This window comes from Chiloscyllium plagiosum, chromosome 39 (assembly GCF_004010195.1).
Source record: "Chiloscyllium plagiosum isolate BGI_BamShark_2017 chromosome 39, ASM401019v2, whole genome shotgun sequence".
NCBI lineage: Eukaryota > Metazoa > Chordata > Chondrichthyes > Orectolobiformes > Hemiscylliidae > Chiloscyllium > Chiloscyllium plagiosum.
In genome coordinates this window covers 14,652,491-14,677,909 of record NC_057748.1, presented here as the reverse complement: position 1 = coordinate 14,677,909, position 25,419 = coordinate 14,652,491, and the positions used below count along the sequence as shown (strand labels likewise).

The window sequence follows — 25,419 nt, the reverse complement described above, 5'->3', positions numbered from 1 at the left end:
CTGCCTCAGGAAACTGTGTATGTGGAGTTTGCACATTCTCCCTGTGTCTGCGTGGGTTTCCTCTGGTTGCTCTGGATTCCTCTCACAGTCCAAAAATGTGCAGGTCAGGTGAACTAGCTATACTAAATTGCCCATAGTGTTAGGTGAAGTTGTAAATGTAGGGGAATGGGTCTGGGTGGGTTGCTCTTCGGAGGGTCGGTGTGGACTTGTTGGGCCGAAGGGTCTGTTTCCACTCTGTAAGTAAGCTAATCTAATAAACTTAAAGAAAACAGAATTCACAAAGGAAAGGTGATGTTCTTGGGACATAACATTGGTAGTAAAGGTTGACGCCAAGGAATGTGAAGATGACGGCCATTGAGAAATTTTCACAACAATCCTCAAAGGGAGAGGTGCTTTGATTTTTGGGACTATGCAGATTCTATTGGAAGTCGAATAGTGTGGTGCTGGAAAAGCAGGTCAGGCAGCATCCGAGAAGCAGGAGAATCGGTGTTTCAGGCATAAGCTCTTCATCAGGAAGGAGGGTGTGGCCCAAGGGGGCTGAGAGATAAATGGGAGGGGGTGGGGCTTGTGGAAAGGTAGCTGAGAATGAGATAGGTAGATGAAGTTGGGGTTGAAGGTGATAGATCGGAGAGGAGGGTGGAGCAGATAGGTGGGAAGGAAGATGGACGGGTAGGACAAGTCAAGAGAGCAGTGCTGAGTTGGAAGGTTTTACTGGAAGTTTGTTTTAAACTTCAGCAGCGTGGTGGCACCGCTAACAGATATACTGAAGAAGAATACAAAATTTTGGTGCACAGAACAATGCCAAGAGGCATTTGAGAATTTAAAATCAGTATAACAACCCTATCAGTTTTAGTTACATCAAATTTTTGAAACCCTCTGAAGTTGCAGTTGATGCTAGCAATACAGGAGTTGGAACTGTACTGCTACAGGAAGATGATGATGGAATTGAATGGCCAGTTGGATACTTTCAAAGAAACACTCACCAGAGAAAATACTCTACCATTTAAAAAGGCATGTTGAGTTTGGTACTGGTCCTACAACATTTTAATGTTTACGTGACGAACAATATGTCAGAGACAGTTGTGCACATGGACTACAATCCTCTTACATTCTTGGAATGATTTAAAGACAAAAATATCAGACTATTTGGTTGGAATCTTATGTTACAGACATTTAATTTACGAAATGTACATGTTGTGGGTCGTAAAAATGTGATAGCAGATGCGTTATCACGAACTTAAAGGAAAAAGTATAGATAGGACTGAACAGATTCCAATGTTTTATAGGTGTGTGCAGAAATTAATATGAATATAGATTAATGACCTACGTATTTCATTGTAATGGGATTAAGAATTAGAAAAAAAAAGCCATCTTTTCATTATGAAGGTTCACTTTTTCTTAAGGGGGGAGGTATTACGAAGTTGAAGGCGTGTACTGCACCTTTAAGAGAGAGTGAATGCTGTTCTGCACTGAGAGCTTACAAGAGCAGTCTCAGAGTGTACTGGAAAATTGATAATATGTAACATTTGGCTGTGAAATAGATACCTGAGTTGGTTGCTGTTTTGACAACAATTATAATTTAGCCTATCAGTTTTACTTATACCCCAGGATACTAAAACCAAATTGATTTTGAATTTATTGTTTTGCCAACATCAAACCAAAGAGACAATCCAACGTTGGGGATATAAAATATGCAGGCATTTTGGAAATCAGTCAGAGTAACTGCCATTGAGAGAGAGAGAGACACACACAAGTCATTGAAACACTCTCTATCAAAGGTACCTTTTCATGTGAAACATATTTGAACCAGGGAGCTCTTCAGCCAGAAGAAGATGCTGAAGATGACAGCTGCTGTATGGTTTTGAAATTAAGTTGACATAATTTTAGTAAGTGTTTTATTGGAACAGTATATTGTTATAGAGTTGGAGGTAGGTAAGAGAAGGGGGGCATAGAGTTTTGAATAGTTGTTATTTCATGGTCATTTTAATAGTTAAAGAATAAATTGATATTTTCTTTAAATAGTGGAATTTGGGAGTTCTCTGTCACTCATATTTTAACAGATTATGAGGCGATGTGAGTTTTTCTGGGTGTTTAGCTTAATTAACAGGGGCTCGCTGCCTTGAAATAACACCATTCTAATCCCATTTGCCAGCACTTTGCCCAGATCCCTCTGGACCCTTCCTATTCATATACCCATCCAGATGCCTTATAAATGTTGTAATTGTACCAATCTCCACCACTTCCTCTGGCAAACAAAGAGTTTCACTAGAATTTTGCTTTTCCAATGAATTTTGGATTTAATGCAGTATTCCCCAAACTATGCCCCATTTAGAGACCTGGAAATTGTCGTGACCCATCAATGAGACTTGGAAGCTGTCACCATGGTTGCTACAACAGGGTCAGTGCTCCATGGTGGCCATTGTCACCTCAGAGCTCACAGCCCCAAGATGTCAGCTTGAGAGCCCATTTAGAGTCTTAGACCCTACTTGAAGAAAAAACACAATCAGGGAGATGAGTGGAATGTTGCCCCTTAAGAGGATCAGAGTATAAAAGGAGGGATGTCTTATTGCAATTTACAAGGTGCTGGTGGAATAGATGTGATACATTTGCTGTGGAGAATGCAGGAAAGTGCTTGTTCAAAAGAATTGGGGACATCTGTTCTTAGTATCAATGAATCGCTGTAAATAAGGTGATAACACTTGTTCACTTGTGGAATGTGTGGCAGTACTTCCTTCTCACGCCAGGGGCTGGAGGCACATATATTTCACAATCGGGTGTCGGATAACTACATTTCTGTTTATATTGAAGACTCTTAACAAAACTCATACTGAATAGGAAAAGAACTTGTAATTTAATAAGCTGAGTGGAATATGGACATAATAGAACAACCCTGATACATTTTCATGTATACTATACTGAACAGATTTGAATTTATGAAGCTCAGTTCCCTCTTCTTCACTGTGCTGGAATGTGAATGTTTCATTACCCTTACAGATGAGGAAAAAACTGACATAATAAGGAAATTGGAAGATGTTTACGTGTGAGTGAGAGAGAGAAAACATTCTTCTCTAAATTATATTCACTGACTGAAGGGTTCAAGAGACACAGAGAGAGACAGACAGACAGAACTAAAGCTGGCGCAAAGATTAACCCTTTATGGTCTGATTTGAGTGAACACTGGATTGTCATGGATTAAATGTTTGTGTGTTGTTCCCTGGAGCTTTAGATCCAGGAATGTTACGAATTTAATTTGTATTCTGTGAATCAAAGATGATTTTAAAAGAAAAAGCCATTTTGTAGGACAATGATACTGGGCATGTTAGCTAAGCAAGGTGACCCCCCATGACCTTTTTCACATCATTTAGACTAGTCTCTCGTTATGATGTACTAGCCAAAGCAATTGACCATCTGGCCTGGCTTAATCCAGGGTTCCCATTTTGATGTGCATGTCGCTTAACTAGTCAAGCATACTCAGAACTGTCAAGGAGTTTCTCTTCCTCTGCAAACTTTTGCCATTTGGTTGCTGTTTATCTGATTAAGAACATGTGGCATTTTTGTAATTTTAATACCAATTTCAAATGCCAATTTATAACAATATCAAATGTAATTTTAATACCAGTATAAAGACAGCTTGTTTGCAGCAATAAGGGGAGTAGCTTGAGAGAACTCTTAGGGGTAAGAGCTGGTGTCGCTAATCTGCTAATGCTTTTAGAACCTTAGTTCAAAGCTGAAAATGTGTTGCTGGAAAAGCGCAGCAGCAACACATTTCTCCAGCATCTGCAGTCCTCACTTTCTCCTAGAACCTTAGCTCAAGCCTGGCTTGTAGGTATCTATGTTATAGTGTAACATTGATGCCATTGGAAAATAAAGCTCCCTCTCTCATGGTGACAGCTTCCATGGTCTCACTGAGAGGGTCACAACAATTTCCAAGTCTCTAAATGGGGCATGGTTTGGGGAATACTGCATTAAATCCAAAATAATTGGAAAAGCAAAATTCTGGTGAAACTCTTTGTTTGCTAGAGGAAGTGGTGGAGGCTGGTACAATTACAACATTTATAAGGCATCTAGATGGGTATATGAATAGGAAGGGTTTAGAGGGATCTGGGCAAAGTGCTGGCAAATGGGACTAGATTGGTGTTAAGACACGGCTATGAACCTCCATTAATTAAACTAAACACCCCAACAAATTTCACGTCGCCTCGTAATCTGTTAAAATATGAGTGACAGAGAACTCCCAAATTCCACTATTTAAAGAAAATAATATTAATTTACTCTTTAACTATAAACTAAACTGTATGTAAGAGTTTTATATTCCAGACTACCACAGAGTACGATTTCTGGGGCGAACCAAGAGAGGCCAAAGGTCGAGTCCATCAGGGATTCCCTGAGCTGTCTCAAATAGTTACTTCAACAGTACTGTGAGACGTTTTGGTCCACTTATGTAAGGAAAGTGCTGTGGGGCTTGAATCCTTGTGTATATTTAGGATTGAGGTAGACAGATTCTTAATCAGTCAGGGAATCAAGAGTTCTGGGGAAAAGTCAGCAAAGTGGATTTGAGGAATGTCAGATCAGTCATGATCCTATTGAATGGCAGAGCAGATTCAAGAAGCTCCTGCTCCTATTCCTGGTGAAAATTGCTGGAGAGACTCAACAAGTCTAGCAGCATCTGTGGACAGATAAGATAGAGTTAACCTTTGGGATTCCAGAGATCCTTCTTCAGAATTTCCCATTTTGGGAAGCCCAATTTCCAATGCCAAGGGTCATTAATGTGTGACCGAAGGGAAAAGGCGCTGCAGACACCACATACAGCGACCCCCGGCGGTGGGAGGTCAGAATCGCCCATCCCTCCCCTCTCCGGTGTCGGGAGGTTGGAATCGCCGCCTTTAGATCCATGGAGCCAGTGAGACCGAGCGCGAACGGACAGCGGCTTAAAATTAACCCGGCGACTTTCCGTCGGAAGATAAACCGCTCAAATCCTGCCTCATCAACTCGAGCCCCTTCCTGAGCAGCGTTGCCGACATCGCTCGGCTGCCAGTAACCGTTCCAGCCGCGCCAAGGGCTCAGGATCAACAAGCCAGACCAAGAGGTGCCCTAACTGCGGTAAACCTGCCCCACAGCGCCCCCTGAAGTACCGGCAGACCACTTACCTGTCTACAGTCTCAACAGCGTCGTCTTCCCTGGCGGTGAGATTGAGGTACTGCATTAGAACGGCCTGGTTTATTAAATGAAAGGGATTAGATTCCCTACAATATGGGAACAGGCCCCTTCGGCCCAACAAGTCCACACCGACCCTCCCATGACACATTCCCCTACTAATGCACCTATCATTATGGGCAATTTAGCATGGCCAATTCACCTAACCTGCACATCTTTGGATTGTGGGAGGAAACCCACACAGACAGTTACCTAAGGCTGGAATCGAATTCGGGTCGCTGCGCAGCGAGACAGTAGTACTAACCACTGTGCCGTCCCGAAGGGGCACCAAGGGTTTTTCAATCAAAAAGGATAAAATATATTAAAAAATATATAAATACTGCAGAGGCTGGAAATCTGAACTACAAAACGTGTACTGAAGATACGCAGTAGGTCTGGCAGCATCTGTGGAGAAAAATAATACCTCCAGTTGGATATGATTTCAGAATTGACTGTTTGTTCTAAGTTTGGCAATGTGTGAATGTAGAAATTTTTTTTCATGCTACTTGTGGGTAATTGGTACTGGGTTAAATGTGGTTGAGGTAGTTTCCTATCAATTGTCCTTCATTTATACCATGTCTAGATTCTATCTAATTATCAGGGATAAGGAAAAGATCATTGATGAGTCTGAAAAAAAGAAACACTTATCTTAGTTAACAAGATGGTGTTACTGTGTGTTAGCAATTAGTACATCATGTGGAGATGCTGGTGTTGGATTGGGGTCGACAAAGTCAGAAGTCACAGTTGTAGTCCAACAGGTTTGTTTAAAAGCAAAAGCTTTCTGTGTGCTGCCCCGTCGTCAGGTGAAGTCTCTACTTAATAGTTTGCATTCCTTGTCAGAACTTGCAAGAACTGTGCAGAATACATCTAATGGATGCGAGCATAGCAGGTAGTTAGTAAGTTTGCAAATGACACCAAAATTGGAGGTGTAGTGGACAGCGAAGAAGGTTACCTCAGATTACAACAGGATCTGGACCAGATGGGCCAATGGACTGAGAAGTGGCAGATGGAGTTTAATTCAGATAAATGTGAGGTGCTGCATTTTGGGAACAAAGAGACCTTGGAGTGCATAGTTTCTTGAAAGTGGAGTCGCAGGTGGATAGGATAGTGAAGAAGGTGTTTGGTATGCTTTCCTTTATTGGTCAGAGTATTGAGTACAGGAGTTGGGAGGTCATGTTGCGGCTGTACAGGACATTGGTTAGGCCACTGTTGGAATATTGTGTGCAATTCTGGTTTCGACTTAAGGGGCAACTCTTTCATGCAGAGGGTGGTATGTGTATGGAATGAACTTCCCAAGGAAGTGGTGGAGGCTGATATAATTGCAATATTTAAGAGGCATTTGGATAGGTATATGAATAGGAAGGGTTTGGAGGGATATGGGCCGGGTGCTGGCAGGTGGGACTAGATTGGGTTGGGATATCTGGTCGGCCTGGACGGGTTGGACCGAAGGGTCTGTTTCCATGCTGTTCATCTCTGACTCTTCTGTGAAAAGCTATGACAACAGCAGACTTAGTGGAGGTAATGTTACTTCAACATGCAATCATGAGACATTGGAAAGTAGATATAGGCCATTATATCTTACTGAACTTCTTTTCTTCTCTGATATACAATTAACAATCTCTTTGTCTGTCTCCCTTGATTTCTCTCTCTGGACTCCATCTCCACCCATTAACTTTCTTCCTTACCCTCCAATTCCCACACACATCAGCATAAATACCACCTTTTCCTAGCTGCTTTCAGTTCTGAAGTGTTACTGAACTAAAAACGTCAGTTTTGTTTTCTCTCTATAGATACGGTCATGACTACGTTTCTCCAGCAATTTGTTTTTGATGTTTGCCTTTGGTTTTGTCTACTTGTTGTTTATGATGTGTAATCTTGACTGTTGGTGCATTGTTAAACTTTTCCCACCATGCCTTCTTGTGATTCTTTGACCTTCATTTCTCATATTACCAATTTGATCACCTGTCTTGAATCTACCTGTGTTTTGCTACACCTACTAAGCTTGATTCCTTCATGCTTGTTTATTTTAAAGCCCTTTTCTTGTCCCTAGTTACACGGTTCACTAGAACACCATCCCAACACGACAAATTGTACTTTCTCCCATGTTGGTGCCAGTTCCCCATGAACTTGCACCCAATTCTCCCAATCTTTGAGCCATGCATTAATTTCTCTAACCTTATTTGTTCTATGACAATTTGCACATGGTTTGAATAATCATCCAGAATTTGTACCTGTTTGGTTCTATTAATAATTTAATACCATGACTACTGTATTTTCCCCTTTTCAATTCAGGTTTCTCATCAGCCCTGGACAGATGCCCTCAAGTCTGGTGCTGGGCAGATAATTCAGCTGTTCAGAGTACATTCTTTACTGCAGAGAGCAGTGTCAATTCCCCTGGATGTACTGTCACGTACTACTACATCCCTTCTTGCTCCACTCTTACTTTCTGATCAAATGTTTCAGTCCCACACATCTTGGTTACAGAGGGGGACGTTGAGGCTTTGGGTTTTGAGATAAAATTCACAACCTATACCTTTTTCACCGTTACATGTCTTGACAGCAAGGATAACAGATGGACAAATGAACTGCAGTAACATCTAACCCATTTCTAAGAATGGTCTTTATTGCAATGTTCTGATTCCCCCTCAACACAAAATACAGAGGAAAGACATATTATATTTCTGATCTTTGATTCAAAAAGGAGTCAGATAAAACTACTTAACTGAATTAACTTTATTGAAATTATTACATATGACATTCATTGGGTCAGGGACACAATTAACAACTAACCTACAAAAAGTGTTAACACTTCTTTTAGTGAAAAGTTATTGGCCTGAAGCTGAAATATTGTTTATTTTTATCTCACTTTCATCGAAGAGCATAGTCAGGGCTTTGGTTAAATGTCTCACTAGAAACAGTGCGCTTCTGGTAGCACAGCACTCCTCGGATGCTGCATTGGAGAATCAGTCTAGATTTTGTACTGCAAGTTGTTGGAGTGGAAGTTGAACCCACACCTGGAGATGTGTTGCTGGAAAAGTGCAGCAGGTCAGGCAGCATCCAGGGAACAGGAGAATCGACGTTTTGGGCATAAGCCCTTCTTCAGGAATGGCAGGTGCTGAGGAAGGAGATGTGGCTGTGGTAGCGAGTCTGTTTGAGAATGTGGCTGAAGAGCTTCTGTGCAGAGGAGATGACCTGGGGGGTGCAGTGAGAGAGGGACTCACTGAAATCTTTGGGCACACTTTCCTCATTCCTGAAGAAGGGCTTATGCCCGAAACGTCGATTCTCCTGTTCCCTGGATGCTGCCTGACCTGCTGCGCTTTTCCAGCAACACATCTCCAGCTCTGATCTCCAGCATCTGCAGACCTCACTTTCTCCCCAAGTTGAACCCACAGCCAAGCCCACTAACCAAGGTAGACTCCATTGGTGAAAATTCCACTGTCTATTTTTTTTTGTCCACATTCCCCATTGTAATGCACAGGAATTTCTCGACACATGCAACTGATACACTGAATGTAGAGTGCAACACTGAAAACCTCAGGGAAAGGAAGCCACAACACTGCTGTGCCATGCACTGTTGCTGCAAACCCAGTTGCTTGTCTGTTACAGACCTGAATGAATACTTCATATTGCTCATTGTATCATACTTACTCTGTATTTTCAAGTACATTAAACAATTCATCAGATTTGTGTAGTAATACTAATCCCCGCATTTCTTCTTGAATAAGGTGCTCTAAAGATAGCTTAACACATTTGTCTCACAAATCCTTTGAAATTCTTCTTAAGATTTTAATTAAAAACATTTTAAGTAGCCAGAGGGAAAATTGTTACAGTAGCAAAAATTACTTCAGTGTTAAGTAGCCAACTCCTGGAGCATTATTTCTTTTAATTGCAGTAAGGCACATGGGGAAGGATTTTTTTGTACAATGTTCCATCTCCTAAATCTGAATTACGGCACACTTGACCTGTGTGGAAAACTGAGAGGCACATTTGGTATGTACTGGGTGTACAAAGATTGATAACTAGCTAGAACATGGGTGTTAGAAAATGTTCAGAATGTTATTGAAAGAAACAGGTTTCATTGCAATGCCAGGAATTGGCCACTGCATGCAAACTCCAGATTTAATACAAATGCTATTTATTCTGCAATCCAGACCAACTTTACTGTCAACTTCATTGACATCGGAGCATTCCCAATTTAACAACTCAGAACTGGAGATGAGATACACATTCACTCTGAAGCTAGTCTCAGAATCTATGAAGCAATTCCAGACAGGACGCAGGGTTTATCCAAGTATTACTCTTTCTGTTAAATTTCTTCCATGCTGAGGAGAAAGTTTTCTGTTTTCAGTTGCATGACTTAGAACAGGGGTTTAGCCTTCATTTGTCTCACACTGTTGGGTGCAGCATAAGTAAAATAACTCCTAATCCACAAATGATGTTGTATAAGCTGAGAGAGTTTAAAGTTTACAATGTTAATAACAGGAGGAACTTTGATTCAATAATAAAGATTTTCACTTAGAAAGGGAAGAAATACCAGACTTATTTCAACTCTGACATCCTATACTCATCAAAGGCCATCTGGTCTCACTTTGAAATCTTGGCTACACAGAGCAGTCACTGCATTCAAGGAGTAAATCACTGTGAGAAACATTTTGAAACTCAGTGGACACTCAGCCTCAGCACGTCCAGCATCTTCAGGAAATGACAACGTAGTGCCCCAAACAAATACGACAAGAAACAAAACTGTGAATGATTCTGGAAAGTGACAAACTTTCCCCAGAAATGGCTTCATTTCCTTTCATGGTCATGCATCTCCCTTCATGGTCATGCATCTCCCATTACCATTCTAACACTGACTCAGCACTTAGAGCTGTTCTAGACCACCCTTCTGCATCTTGTGAAAAAGGTCGAGTCTCCAGGCAAATCACTTGAGAAATACTCAATTGTGACTGAAACAACATCACAAAAGAGGATTACACCTGTTGTTGCCATCAATAGCCAGAAGAACACTTGCTAAGTGTGCAGAGGGCCCTTCAAATAGGGAACAGATCAAACCTTTACAGTAGCTGCTTGGCTCCTATCTCCAACACAATAAAAGATAGATTCCTTAGCTAGTCAAATAGAACATAAGAATGACTCTCAAATTATCTACTAATCTTGACAATGGGAACTGTATAATCTTAAACATTGCTTTCAGTGCTGCCTATTTGACTTTCTCCTTTCTCTCCGAGATAATGTGACTGGGGTCAGCTCGGGTGAACCACTCTTGCCAGGAGCCATCGTAGATCATCACATTTTCTTTCCCACAGAGGTAGGCACCAAGGGCAACAAAGCAGGCAGTGATCCCGGTGCCACAGGTTCCTACCAGTGGTTTCTTCAGGTCGACATTGTGATCCTCAAACAAGCACTGCAGCTCCTTTTCACTCTTCATCCTGAGAGTCTCTGGATCCATGAAGGTATTAAAGGGGATATTGATACTATTGGCGATGTGCCCAGGTTCAATACCTTGAGAAATAAGATAAATAAAAAAAAGTGTGAATTGAAGGAAACCCAACCCAATTCAAGGAAATCACATATGTAAGTAACAGTCAAATGCTACACAAATCTCACTAGCATCCTGACAAATACTCTACGATTGTTCTCAGAACCTGTCTTCAATTTTTGTTCAGATGTCTTGCTAAAAGTTAACAGGTTTCTGAAATATTGAACCAAAACCTTTTACTTTATCCAATCTACTCTTCTAATTTTCTTTTAATGTTGGAAGACAAGGTGTTCATCCTTTGAGTGAAACAGGTTTTAACTCTTTGGCCTTGGCTGATCATCCTGTTGAATCACCCTCAGTATTTATCCTTCACTCAAGATTGTGAAAAAGATTATCTGGTCGTTATCACATTGTGGTTTGTAGAAATTGACTCTGCACTACTAAATTTGCTAATTTCCAATGCTGGGAGAAAGCGAGGACTGCAGATGCTGGAGATCAGAGTCGAAAAGTGTGGTGCTGGAAAAGTGCAGTGTATGAGGAGCAGGAGAGTTGACGTTTCGGAATTCCTGATTAAGGGCTTATGCCTGAAACGTCGATTCTCCTGCTCCTTGGACGCTGTCTGACCTGCTGTGCTTCTCCAGCGCCACACTTTTTGACCACTTTCCCATGCTGACCTTTCTTCAAAAGAACTTCAGTGGGGCTGAAAAGATTGCTTGTGCTTGTGAAAGATTCTAAATAAATGCAAGTCCAGATTTCAGGAGTTGGGAACCTAGTACAATTGAGATTTCTGTGCACTTGAAATTTCCCTTAATATTTGCTTTTGCTAATCTGTGAGTCACCTGCCTGGATTGACATAACTGAGGGTGGGGGAGTGTATATACACATCAGGAATAGATTATCCTTACTGCCGCAGGTTTCTGAATTACTTGGTTTGAAAACCCGTTGTGATGAGCTTCCAGTACCCTGGTTGCTTAGAAAAGCAATGTAAAACAATGCATTGTTGTTGTAGTACTGAATATGGTCATTATGTGTGATGTGGGCCTCCACTGCCAAGTTAATATGTTATAGGACAATTCAGAATCCATACCTTCAGATCTCTTAAATCAAACATTCTTGAAGTCATTCTTGACTTCAATGGTGTCTTTCAATATATGATTGTTTTACAATCTGATTGACAAAAAATGATTTTATAGATGTTCTCATAAAATGAACTGAAACAAGTTAATATCACATCATGGAAACATGTGACCTCTGAACATATGGTCAATCATTTGCAGCATTCCATTTGTTAGCCTGTAAAAACATGGATATTAAACATTAGAGTTTTGTCAGAATTTAAATACCGGTCCTGCTTAGACTTTCACATCACCAGTAATCTTGGGGGCAGAACAGTTTAATTCACAAACCATCCCCACCCCAACCAAATGTGGAAATGCTGCTAGTGACCAGGCATAGCATTCAGCTCTTATGAACCAGAGAATAAAGGTCAAGTCTGTACTTATACACTGCCTGTCATAACATCTCAATGTCAATAGAAGTACAAGTCATTGATGTTGGAAACAGGCAGCTCCTATCTGCATTGTTAACAGCAGCAGGTAAACAACTGAATTATTTGACTAGCCCTGGGACACCAACAGAGAGGAGAAAGTGAGGTCTGCAGATGCTGGAGATCAGAGCTGAAAATGTGTTGCTGGAACAGCGCAGGTCAGGCAGCATCCAGGGAACAGGAGAATCGACGTTTCGGGCATAAGCCCTTCTTCAGGAAATCCAACAGAGAGCCTATTCTTCCCTTAATAATGCTTGGAGATCTTTAACATCCACCCAAAATGGAGACAAGGTCTCAGTTTATGTTTCTTTCAAAAATCAAGGTGTCTGCAATCAATCACAAACTCATTCATCCATAGCAAAGAAAATGTCAGAAGTCTTAAAACCTTATGATAAGCCAGGGGCCGTGCCTCTATCCTGTTCACTCTTTGGTTATGAATACGGAACAACATTCTCCCAGGATAGGAATGATTCATTGAATAGTTTTACATAACTAAGACAGCAAGAAGTCCCAAGGTACCTCAGCACTGAACAGCAGACCAGAGCATGGATTACAAGAAGTGAGAAATTAAAGGCCTTCTGGTGAGAAGGATAGATCCAACAAAGTGAAGAGAGTTTAAGAATGTCTTTAAGTGTGCCGGAACCAAAATATGTAAATGCTGCTAGAGATGCAAGATTGAAAATATCTAAGAACATGGAGAGAGTGTGTGTGTTTATTTGTATGTATAGAGTGTAGAAATAAAAAAAAGTGTTTGAAACCAAAGGGCATGCATTGATGGGTAAAATGAGGTCCAGAAATAATGAAGGCAAATATTTGAAGTTGATTATTAATGAACAGAAACACCCATGGTGTGATGTTATCCATAAGCACATAGTAAGTTTCTGCTTGTCTGTCAAGGCTTTACCTTCCCACCAACAACATTAGAGACTCAAATGCTAAAAAAAAATTATATCTTGTATCAAACAGGGAAAGATGTCTTTAATTTTATACTTTGCTCAAAACATTACTCTTTGGTCAAATTTTAAAATGGTCGTCAAGAAATAAATCCAAAAGAAACAGGCACAGGAGTAGGCTGTTCAGGCCCGCAAGCTTGCTCCGCCATTCAGAAGGATCACAGCTGATCCAACATTCCTTTTGTCCTTTCCCCAATAACTCTTCATTCCCTGACTGATGAAGACTTTATTTCAGTCTTAAATATACATGAGGACTCTGTCCCCACAGCTCTCTGCGGAAAGGAGTTGTACAGGCTCACAACCTTCTGACAGGAGAAATTCCCCCTCATCAGGGGAGTCCAAAACTAGAGGACATAGGTTTAAGGTGAGAGGGGAAAGATTTAAGAGGGACCTAAAGGGCGACTCTTTCACACAGAGGGTGCTGCGTGTATGGAACAAGTTGCCAGAAGAAGTAGTGGAGGTTGGTACAATCACAACATTTAAAAGGCATCTGGATGGGTACATGAATAGGAAGGGTTTGTAGGGATATGGACCAAATGCTGACAAATGAGACTAGATTAATTTAGGCTATCTGGTTGGCATGGACACATTGACTGAAGAGTCAGTTTCTATGCTGTACATCTCTATGACTCTAAATAAGTCTTAAATCAGTCCCGCTTCATTCTGAGACTATGCCTGCTGGTTCAAGACTCTCTCACAATGGGGAAAACATCCTCTCAGCATTTACCCTGTCAAGCCCCTTAAGAATCCTACTTGTTTCCAAGAGATCACCTTTCATTCTTCTAAATTCTAATGGGTATAGTCTCAACCAATTCAAACTTTGTTCCTAAATCAATCCCTCCATACCGGGGATTGCAATGTGTGGAGCAGACTGAGTGTTCTAGGCATTGGAGGAATTTGTAGGTTTTGTTCAATATGACTATATTTCAGTTACCAATGCAATGGTAGTGATAAGACACCTGGATGACATCTGAATACCAGCTTATTTGCATATTAGAGTAGATTCCCTACAGCATGGAAACACTGATCCTCCAAAGAGTAACCCACCCAGACCCATTCCCCATATTTACACTTGACTAATGCACCTAACACTATGGGCAATTTAGCATGGCCAACTTACCTAACCTGCACATCTTTGGATTGTAAGAAGAAACCAGAGCACCTGGAGGAAGCCCACACAGACACAGGGTGAATGTGCAAACTCCACACTGACAGTTGCCTGAGGCTGGAATTGAACCCAGGTCCCTGGCGCTGTGAGGTAGCAGTGCTAACTGCTGAGCCACAATATCATAGAATATTCCTCTTTATTAGGGTATAACATAAATCTGTATCGTTTACATACACCAAAGGAATTAAAGCAAGGGTGGGATGGGGGGCATCCCATTTGATTTTAGCAGCCAATACAATTCTGGGCAACTATTCATTCCGTGCACCTTGTCTCAATTGCAATTAGCTGTTGACTGCCCTTGCCCATTTTTTACTCTGCAGTTGACAGAGACAAACTTTGTACAATGAATTTTTCACTCAACTGTTTCAGACAGAAAAATGAAGGGTATCCATTTGCTGTACAAGAAAGGTTTTGGAAGAAAGTTCAATTTGAACAATTGTTGCAAGACGAAAATGGTTGAAATAATCACTCATGAAACAAACAGATCACTTCAAATTGAAAATCACACAACATTACGTTATAGTCCAACAGGTTTATTTGGAAGCTTTAGCTTTTGGAGCGCTGCTCCTTCAGGTAGTTGTGGAGTATAATATCGTAAGACACAGAATTTATAGCAAAAGTTTACAATGTGTCGTAACTGAAATTATATACTGAAAAAGACCTGGATTGTTTGTTAAGTCTTTCATCTTTTCAAATGAAATTTTGGTTTCAGTTCTTTCATCGCAGTACATTTAAAAGTTACATTCTCCAGTGAACTTTAACAATTGGTGTCCTGTCGGCCCAGATAATGCATTTAAAGGTGTGAGCTGCCCTGCGTGAGGCTATCTGTGCCACAATAGTCAGGTTAAAATCAACAAGGCAAAAGTGAGGACTGCAGATGCTGGAAATCAGAGTCTAGATTAGAGTGGTGCTGGAAAAGCACAGCCGGTCAGGCAGCATCCAAGAAGCAGGAAAATCGATGTTTCGGGCAAAAGCCCTTCATCAGGAAACGGTGTTTGCCCAAAACGTCGATTTTGCTGCTCCTCGGATGCTGCCTGACCGTCTGTGTTTTTTCAGCACCACTCTAATGATTCTAATCTAAAAAATGGATTGACAGAATCTTACATGGATTCATGTAGTTTTTGAGCAAAGTAAAATGTAATTCTGCAAGTACAAATTCACCCCACAAACATATATGTATGTGTGCATGTGGGTGTGTGTTTGGGGGGTGATGAATGTCTGTGAGAGAGTGTGTGTATGTTTGTGAGTGTAAAGGGGTATAAGTCGGTGAGAGGGTGCATGTGAGAGTATGTATGTATGTATTGTATGTATGTATGAGTGTATGTATTGTATGTATGATCATCTGAGATAGGGTCTGCGTGAGTGTATGGACCTGTAGGGGTGTGTGTATGTGTAGGAGTGTCTGCATCTGTCTGTGTGTGTGTATAGTGCAATGAGGCCACCTGTAGTGTGACATGAACCCAAAGTCCTGGCTGAAGCCATCCCCATGGGTACCAAAGTTAGCTATCAGCCTCTGCTCAGCCATTTCTTGTTGCCTGTCCCGACGTCCTCCTCCAAGGTGGACTGTCACCCAAAACTCCTGTCGCACAACAATCAACAGACAGGAGTGTTCCCTCCCATTCGCAGAACACTACATTTGGCCTTGGACCTTTGGGTGTCCGTCCTCCAAGGCAGACTTTGGGACAGATAACAATGAAAAGTTCCTGTCACATTACAGGTGACCCATTGCACTATACACACACACACACACACACACAAGGACAGACATGTACACACAGACACTCCTACACATACACTCCCACATGTACCCTCTCACAGATTTATACCCTTTACACACACACTCTCACAGACACTCTTCACCACCCCCACCCAACACACGCCCACATACATATAAGTTTGTGGGGTGAATTTGTACTTGCAGAATTACATTTTACTTTGCTCAAAAACTGCATGAATCTATGTAGGATTCTGTCAATCCATTTTTTAGATTAGAATCAGTCTGACCATTGTGGCACAGACAGTCTCACACAGGGCAACTCAGACCTTAAATGCATTATCTGGGCCGACATGACAGTTGTTAAAGTTCACTTGAGAATGTAACTTTTAAATGTTCTGTGATTGACAAATGAAAGAACTGAAACCAACCTGTTCATTCCATCAGATGAGAGACTTAACAAACAATCCAGGTCTTTTTCAATATATAATTTCAGTTGCATCACATTGCAAACTTTTGGTATAAATTCTGTGTCTTACGATCAGATACCCCAGAACCACCTGATGAAAGAGCAGCGCCCCAAAATCTAGTGCTTCCAAATAAATCTGTTCGACTCTAACCTGGTGTTGTATGATTTTTTAACTTTGTACATCCCAGCCCAACACCAGTATCTCCAAATCATGATTTCAAATTGAAATTGAAGTAAATTAATTGAACTATTAATGCAAGTGCAAGATTGCAAAGATATGAAGAAAATTGCTCGTCTGGCAGCAGAAGAAAAGGAACCTGAACGTGTTAAGTGTTAACTGAATTGATGGAACGAGGACAGAACAGCAATTGGAAGAGGTAATGAGGGCGAAGCAACAGTGTTGATGGAGAGAGGTTTAGTGTCCTCACAAAAAAGTTTCACGAGTGTTTTTCCACGGTGAAATCCCCATTTAAGGCTTCAGAATTACCATGATCCCTAAGCAGGCTCTGGGTTTAGGGTGAGGAAGAATTATAAGGAATCAACCTCAGAGGTTTGGTAAATTTGGCTATATCCACCATTTTAAAATAAAAGGGGTGTTGAAAGGTCCCTCTCAGCTCATATCACTTGGTTGGATCTCCGCAGCAACCACTGCTGACTTGGAGCTCATGACGCAGAATCTCATCTAGCGAGCCCACTGGGAGTTGTAACCTAAACTTTGGGAAACCCTGTCCCAGCAGGATGAATGTGGAGATCCATCTGACTCAGTCATCAGTCTACATGAAATATGCTCAACTTAATCAAGATTTTAAGGAGAGGATGTGAAGCAATGAGTTAAGATAATGTGTTTCCTCAAGTAAATGGATTTTAAAATGGGTGATTCTAGCTGCCATGCTTGGGATGCTTTGTATCTCATACCATGTAGCAATTATAAATGTTGTGAAAAATGTAGAAATATATTTCCAAAAAATAATCATGGCTTTGAGAAAAGCACAGCGCCTTAAAATGAAGGCAACAACTCAGCGTTAGAAAAACTGTTTTCTGGAAGCTGATGTAACTGTTTTAAAGTTTTATGGTTGCTTAACCAACAGCCCAGGGACATGTCAATTGATTTGGATGGAACAACAATTTTGTGCGCGGTTTTAAAACAAATCCATCCACCACTATCCCGTATAATCTCAACACAACCAGCTATGAAGAATCTTGGGACATTTTGCTATTAAAAGTAAATAAAACACTGCACAGATCAGGCATTATACTTGTCAAATTGCAATGAATATCACACTGGGGGCCCCAACATAACACAGCCTGCTATAGTACAGATTTGCAGGTCAAACAAGCAATTCCATAAAATGGCCAATAGTCAATTTTTTTATTTCTGGGTCATACTTTATGTACAGAAATGAATTTGAACAAATAAGAAATGTAATGTTTATAGTAATGTATTCAGTTATTTATTTTTTGATGTAAAACTCAGATTTAAAACCAGCCAACATAAATACAATAGCAACCATGGATTAATTAAGGGGATTAATCAGAGAAATTTGCCCATCATAATTGAAAACTGTTTTTAGAATAAAGTCATTTGTCCTTGTGCTGATTATCAGACAACAATCAACCCATCAAGTCTACACCGACCTTCTGATCAGCATCTCATGCAGATCTATCCTAACCCTGCAGCCCCATATTTGTTGTCAGAGAACAATCCATATACAATCATGTCCACTGACTCACAAAAGAAAAATATCTTATATGTGAAAAAAGCCCAAATCAACCGCATCAAGGCAGTCACTATGCAAACACCTCACAGCGCCAGGGACCCAGGTTCGATTCTAACCTTGGCCAGTGTGCAGTGTATGTACATTCTCCCCATGTCTGTATGGGTTTTCAGTGGGTGCTCTGGTTTCCTCCCATAGTTCAAAGATGTGCGTTGGGCAGTTTGGCCATGCTAAATTATCTTTAGTGTCCAAAGATGTGCAGACTAGATGGATTAGCTGTGATAAATGTGGGGTTACGGGGTTAGGGAGGATGGGTCTGTGTGGAATTTTCTTCAGATGATCAGTGTAGTTGCGATGGGCTCAATGATCTCTAACTGCATTGTAGAGATTCTTTGAATTTGTTTCAAAAATAATGGGAATTGCTGAAGCAATGCTTTACAGATAGCTGAGCTATCAAGTATATTCAAAACAGGGAGAGATTGATAGGTTTCTAGATATTGAAGACATCAAGAGATATGGGAATAGTATGGGTGAATGACATTTATGTAAAAGGTCGGCCACGATTTAGTTGAATGATGCAGCATGCTCAATGGGCCTGCTCCTACTCCCATTTCCTACATAAAGATGAAGAGAAGTTGAAGAGACTGTTGATGGAAATCGATGGACGCAGGTGGCGAAGCAAGAAAGGACACCAAAAAGGAAAACAAGACAGTTCTCAGCAAGACTGTCACCCTGCAGAAAGCTGAGGGTATAATGTGTCTGCTGCTGTCATTCATGCCCAGGCTAGGATTTTTTTCAGCAAGTGAATAAAACAACCAGATTCCAGTGAGTTTGGAGCCAAAATTATCAATGAGATTCAAAAACAGGTAGAGTGTTCTGCAAGGTCTGATTGGAGGAAGTCTAATGAATTATCTGCAACATCAGTTCTTGCTGAATTAAAGATGATTCTAGATGGCAGAAAATACACCGAAGGAAAAATATATAAATGGTGACAGGTGGTCATGTACCGCTGAATGTTACCAGAGAAGACACTTGTGACAGGAAATGACACCAAAATGTCTGGGTTCAAATCGGCAAACACAAGATTGACAGTGCCATCTTCGCTGCTAAATTGTCAACTTAAGAAAATGCGTCAAACTTCATCAAACCTAAAATGGCTAACATGGTAATTCTCATTTGGTGCCAAAGCCTAGATAATTCCATCAATTTCCAAAGACTGGTTCCACCATGAGTACAGACCAAGTGCTAGCAAACACTGGAGACAACTATTTACTTACTTGATAAAAGGCTTATACACACAGAATCTGCTAGCATGAGATGGAAGGAGTGAATGCTTTCCCAAACAACACAGCAAACTTTTATCCCATTGACCAAGACAGCAAATCAACCAGGGTCACCAGCTCTGAGGAAATAAAATCAGGAACAGTTCCATGTCCACTTTACTGACAGTCTACCTCTTCAATCTGGTCAGATGTCTTCTCCCTACATACAATGAGCGGCTCACTGCAACACAAATAACTTTTTCCAACTCTGTCCTGCTCAACCTCCACAATCAGCAGTCTCTTCTCCTAAATTCATCCAAAGATTGGGACTGACCCGCTCCACCTCTCACGCACAGAGCAGATATATACGTAGGCACTGACTGATCACCCCCAGCCTACACACACACACACACAGCACAAATGCATAAGCAGTGACAAAAAGAGATCACCACCACTCTTAGCAACCTCCCAGTCACTGCTATAGAAATGTGGGACAATTGGACCCCAAGACAAAACAGTACAGGATGCAGGACCACCTGCTCAATTACCATTGTTTTGTCACCCAATATCCCCCTTCACATTTTAACAACAAAGACTGACAGGAATTTGTCTCCAAATAGTGGCAGAGTAGGACTTGTGAGCTGGAGCCTGTCAATTTCTTTACCTTTTCTCTCTCTTGTCACTTTCCTTTTTCTTTCTATCTCCCATCTTGGGCGGTGTTGGCAGCATCCGGGGTGAAAGCCAGCTTGGAACCCAGCCTCAGCTTGAACTCCTGGCCTTGAGGTGAAGCCTGATGCAGTCTGAGTTGGAAGGACTGTTATTCTGAACTGTTATTTGTTTTTTCTAATTTATTGCTGGACTTTTGTTTCTTTATTTTTCCATTTTTCTTCCCTAAGAATTTGTACATAAGAATCAGTTGTTGCGCCGAAGGCCTGTTTCCACGCTGTAAGTAATCTAATATAATCTATTCTAATCTATAGATAACTTGGTGCCTAAGATGGCGCCATGACAACTTAAAAGTCATAGAGTTGCACAGCACGGAAACAGACCCTTTGGTCCAATTTGTCCATGCCAGCAAAGTATCCAAAATTAGTCTAGTCCCATTTGCCAGCACTTGTCCATATTCTTCTAAACCCTTCCTATTCATATACTCATCCAGATGCCTGTTAAATGTTGCAATTCCAGCAGCCTCCACCACTTCTTCTGGTAGCTCATTCCATACACATACCACCCTCTGTGTGAAAAGGTGGTTCCCTTTAAATCTTTCCCCTCTCACCTGAAACCTATGCCCTCTAGTTCTGGACTCCTCTATCCTGGGAAAAAGATCTTCGCTATTCACTCTATCCATGCCCCTTACGATTTTTGCCTTGTAAACTTTTCACTGTACTCATGTGAGTACATGTGGGAGAAAGTGAAGACTGCAGATGCTGGAGACCAGAGTTGAAAAATGTGGTGCTGGAAAAATACAGCAGGCCAGGCAGCATCCGAGGAGCAGAAGAATCGACGTTTTGGGCATAGGCCCCTCTTCAGGAATGAGGCTGGTGTGCAAAGCGGACTGAGATAAAAGGCGGGGGGGGGGGGGGGGGGGGGGTGAGCAGGGCACTGGTCTGCTTCCACCTATCGTATTCCCAGCACCCCTTCCCCAAATTCGCTCCCCCCTACCTTTTATCTCAGCCCGCTTGGCACACCAGCCTCATTCCTGAAGAAGGGCTTATGCCCGAAACGTTGATTCTCCTGCTCCTCGGATGCTGCCTAGCCTGCTGTGTTTTTCCAGCACCACATTTTTCAACTCATGTGAGTACATGTGACAATAATAGCTAATTCTAACTGATCAAGGACACAGTGGACAGTAAAGAACAGACACAACTTGCTTGAAGAAACTCAATGTGAAAGAGGGAATCTACATAGACAGCTGTGCCCGGAGAGAGCTGGTAAGCAACTGCATTAAGAGCTTGAAGTTACTGCATTTGAGTTGGACAATGTTGATGACGAGAAGGATTTTTTGAAAGGTTACTAAAGAAAGCAGTATGAAGAAGTGGGGAGAGAGTTGTGGACTAGGATGTTAATCGAATAATACTTGGAGTCAAGTTAGACAGTGACAAAATCAGTGCATGGCAGAACATCAATCCTTAGGTTGCCAGATCCTGGAACATTGCTCAATGTAACAGATCTAAATCCTTACGATGTCCACCCAGCTAAAGATGACTCCCAAACCAACCCTGTATCATCATCCCACAGTTACCTACAATTAGCATAGAGTCATAGAAATGATACAGCACAGTAGGAGGCCATTTGACCCACCTTGTCCTTGCTGACCCAAAGACACCCTGATGCCCTTTCTAATCCCATCCTCCTGCACAAGGTCCATAGCCCTGCAGCTTGCAACTGTTAAGATGCAGAATCACGGTACTTTTTAAACAATTTTAGGATCGCTGCCTCCACCACAAATTCAGCCAGCAAACTCGAGACATCCACCACTGTCTGCATAAAAAGGTTTTTCCTCATGTCCCCTCTAACCCTTCTGCCACTTAGCTTGAATCTATGGCCCTTGGGTTTTGAACTCTGCCAAGAGAAATTATTTCCTCCTGTCTACTCTATCTCTGCCCCTCCCAATTTTGTATACCTCAATCATGTCACCCCTCAGCTCTCTCTGTTCTAAGGAAAACAGCCCCAGCCTCACCAATCTTTATTCGTAGCGACAAATCTTCCACCCCAGCTGCATTCTAGTGAATCTTCTCTGCACTCTCTCCAGAGCAATTCCTGTAAAGTGCTGACCAGAACTGCACACAATACTCCACTGGAAAAGAACCACCGAGATGGCTGAAAATAAATGAAACAGCAACTTTTTAAAGTGTGTCATAATCTCAGAAAATTCTACGTCAAGCACAGGTAGAGGCAAGGAGTAAATATGAATAGTTCATAATTCACTGATTTCTTCAACACATATCCATTTGTTCAAGTAATGAGCTGCAATATTCTTGAATGTGCATGCTCAAAATGCTTTTCTCTGATCCATGTAACTGGGAACTGTACATGCAGTTTCACATTTTTGTTATCAGGAGAAATACAAATTAATTTGTTTGAGTTGCTCGTAGAGTCATACAGCATTGAAACAGATCCTTCGGTCCATCCAGTCCACACCGACCATAATCCCAAACTAAACTAGTCTCATCTGCCTGCGCTTGGCCCATATCCCTCCAAACATTTCTTATTCATGTACTTATCTAAATGCGTCTTTTAAATGTTGTAACTATACCAGCATTCATCACTTCCTCTGGAAGTTCATTCCACACACGAATCACTCTTCGTAAAAAAAAAACTGCCTCCATGTCTTTTTTAAACCTTTCTCCTCTCATCTTAAAGATGTCCCAGTCTTGAAATTCCCACCCGAGGAAAAAAAAACACATACCATTCACCTTATCTATACCCCTCATGATTTTATAAACCTCTATAAGGTCACCCCTCAAACTCCTATGCTTCAGTGAAAAACATCCAGTCATTACAGGCAACCTCCTGGTAAATCTCTTCTGAAATCTCTCCAATTTAATAATTTTTTAGATTAGATTAGATTAGTTCCACACAGTCAGTCGCCTGAGGCGGGAATTGAACCCGGGTCTCTGGCGCTGTGAGGCAGCAGTGCTAACCACTGTGCCACCGTGCCGCCCATCGTCCTTCCCATTGCAGGGTGACCAGAACTGCACACAGTACTCCAGAGGAGGCCTCAGCAACATTGTGTACAACCTCAACATAACATCTCATTCCTATATTCAAAAGGTCTGAGCAATGAGGGCAAGTGTAGTAAACACCTCCAATATGTGAACTGAATTGATCAGAGATCTGATTGTTTACATCAGGTCTGTTTACAAGGCTGTTTTAAATAGTTTATCTGTAATTCTGTCTGCTGCCTTGGCACTGTTGTAACAACCTTATCGAGGGATATGGCCCCTCAGCTGTGTCATAGTAGGATCCCAGTGCAACTTTAAACTAAATGTATTGTCTGCCTTTCAAACGTTTTGGGGAACATGCTGGGTAACCCTGTCTTACGCTATTACAGTGCAACAAAAGAACAAAGCTAACTATATCATGAGAGAGACAACAGTTTTATGGTAATGCTATTCGATTTGTAATCTAGATTCCCAAAATACTCTGGGTCATAAATTCAAATTTCATCACACAGCATGCAGAACCTAAAATGTAATGAATAACGTTGGAAATATAAAGTAAATTAGAAATAGTGACCATAAACCCAATAAATTGTACTCACTCTGAGTCACCAACATCCTCCAGGGGAGGAAATCTGCCATGTTACTTGCTTTGGTCTATGCATGACTCCATGTCAATTGCAATGTGGTGACTCTTAACTGTCCTTGGAAATGACTCAGCAAGCCATTTACTTCAAGGGGAATTAGGGACAGGTAACTAACACTGGCCTTGCATACCTAGCTTTGCCTAGATATGACTCCACTCTTACAGTAATGGTTTGCCAAGAGGCAACAGCAAGCTGTTTAAAATTGCAATGATTGCAACAGAACATAAAATGCATCAGTTCAGGGAAATATCTACCCCCTCACTGACTCAATCTCCTCCCACACAGCTAGTCCTGAAGAAGGGCTCATGCCCGAAACATCGATTTTCCTGCTCCTTGGATGCTGCCTGACCTTCTGCGCTTTTCCAGCAACACATTTTTCAGCTCTGATCTCCAGCATCTGCAGTCCTCACTTTCTCCTGGCAATAAATACAAGCTCACAACTGGAAGCAGAGTTGACAACCACCTCAGAAATGTTGGAAGAAATTTAAATAAAGGACCTGAGTGCAAAGTGCTGCAAACTTTAGCTGCATGTGATAGTGAAATAAGTTTTGAGGGATGAAACAAGTAAAACAAAACTCTTTAAGGAACCTTCTCTGGGTTCAGGCTCGGTGCCTTTGAATCTGCCCTCAGGCCTGGCATCCACCAGCTGGAACTGTTTGCTCTGGATGTTGTCCAGGATCTCCTGGTAACTTTTGACCTGGGGTTTGGTTTTTGCCTTGTACTCAGCCACGGGGTAGTCCTGCAGTTCCGAAGTGACCGGGAGACCCTCCCTGCGCCAATTGATAAAGCCGCCATCCAGCACCGACACCCGGCTGTGACCGAAAGCCCGGAACATCCACCAGACCCGGGGGGCAGAAAACAGCCCGAAATCGCTGGCATCGTAGATGACGACGTGGGTGTCGTTGCAGATGCCCAGGTTGGCCAAGTATCGGGAGAAAAGCTCCTGTCCGGGCATCATGTGGTCGTAAGGGGCGGAGCGGTCGCTGCATTCGTCCAAGTCGAAGAAGGTAGCGCCGGGGATGTGCTTCTCCTTGAACTCCTTCCTGCCGTCCCGCTGCATTTTTGGCAAATACCAGGAGGAGTCCAAGACCCGCAACGGTCCGGCCTTAGCGCTGCTGATTGCCTTGGCCAGCCAGGCAGCAGATACCACAGTGCGAGCTAACGCCATTCTCCTTCCCTTCTGTGAACGGAATTACCTCAGGCCCACTGACTCTAAACCCAACTCACTGACACTAAACCCAGCCCAGTGACTCTAAACCCAACCCTCTGCCTCTAAACCCAGCCCACTCATTGCAGTTTTTACAATTTGCCTGCTCTCTGTGCAACACTCAAAACAATTTTGCTTTTCAAAAAAAAATTGCTTTGTTGGTTCCGATCGCGACAGGCACGGCATCAGATAATACAAAAGCCGAATACTGCAAAAAGAGTGTTTGCTGCAAATGTTGAGGACATGAAACAGCATCAGCTTTATGTAAATCGTGTTACACAATATTCCGAGTTGCATCACAAAAACATTATTACGCCTCAGGGCATGTGTCCCTAATATAGGACTGGGAGTTCCAGATTCAAGTTCCACGTGCTCCTGAGGTTGTTTAGAAATAGGTTAAA

At 41.8% G+C, this 25,419-nt stretch overlaps 2 protein-coding genes across 3 annotated transcripts in view; both read right to left on the bottom strand.

Annotated features, from left to right (window-relative positions):
- LOC122542260 (3-mercaptopyruvate sulfurtransferase-like) overlaps window positions 1–5,304 on the bottom strand; it is a 42,408-nt gene extending 37,104 nt beyond the window's left edge. Inside the window, exon 1 of one of the 2 annotated variants that reach the window (XR_006309764.1) lies at window positions 4,967–5,304. The gene's annotated coding sequence lies outside the window, so the exon portion shown is untranslated. Of the gene's footprint in view, window positions 1–4,692; window positions 4,798–4,966 lie in introns of those variants that run through there. The other variant, XR_006309765.1, reaches the window with a different exon arrangement.
- Window positions 5,305–8,498: 3,194 nt separating this feature from the next.
- Window positions 8,499–25,107, bottom strand: LOC122542258 (3-mercaptopyruvate sulfurtransferase-like). Its single transcript, XM_043679809.1, has 2 exons — window positions 24,400–25,107; window positions 8,499–10,698 (listed from the first exon to the last, which is right to left on the bottom strand). The coding sequence occupies exons 1-2, from the start codon at window positions 24,977–24,979 to the stop codon at window positions 10,397–10,399; spliced, it is 882 nt and encodes a 293-aa protein (XP_043535744.1). The 5' UTR covers window positions 24,980–25,107; the 3' UTR covers window positions 8,499–10,396.
- Between the last annotated feature and the right edge of the window lie 312 nt (window positions 25,108–25,419).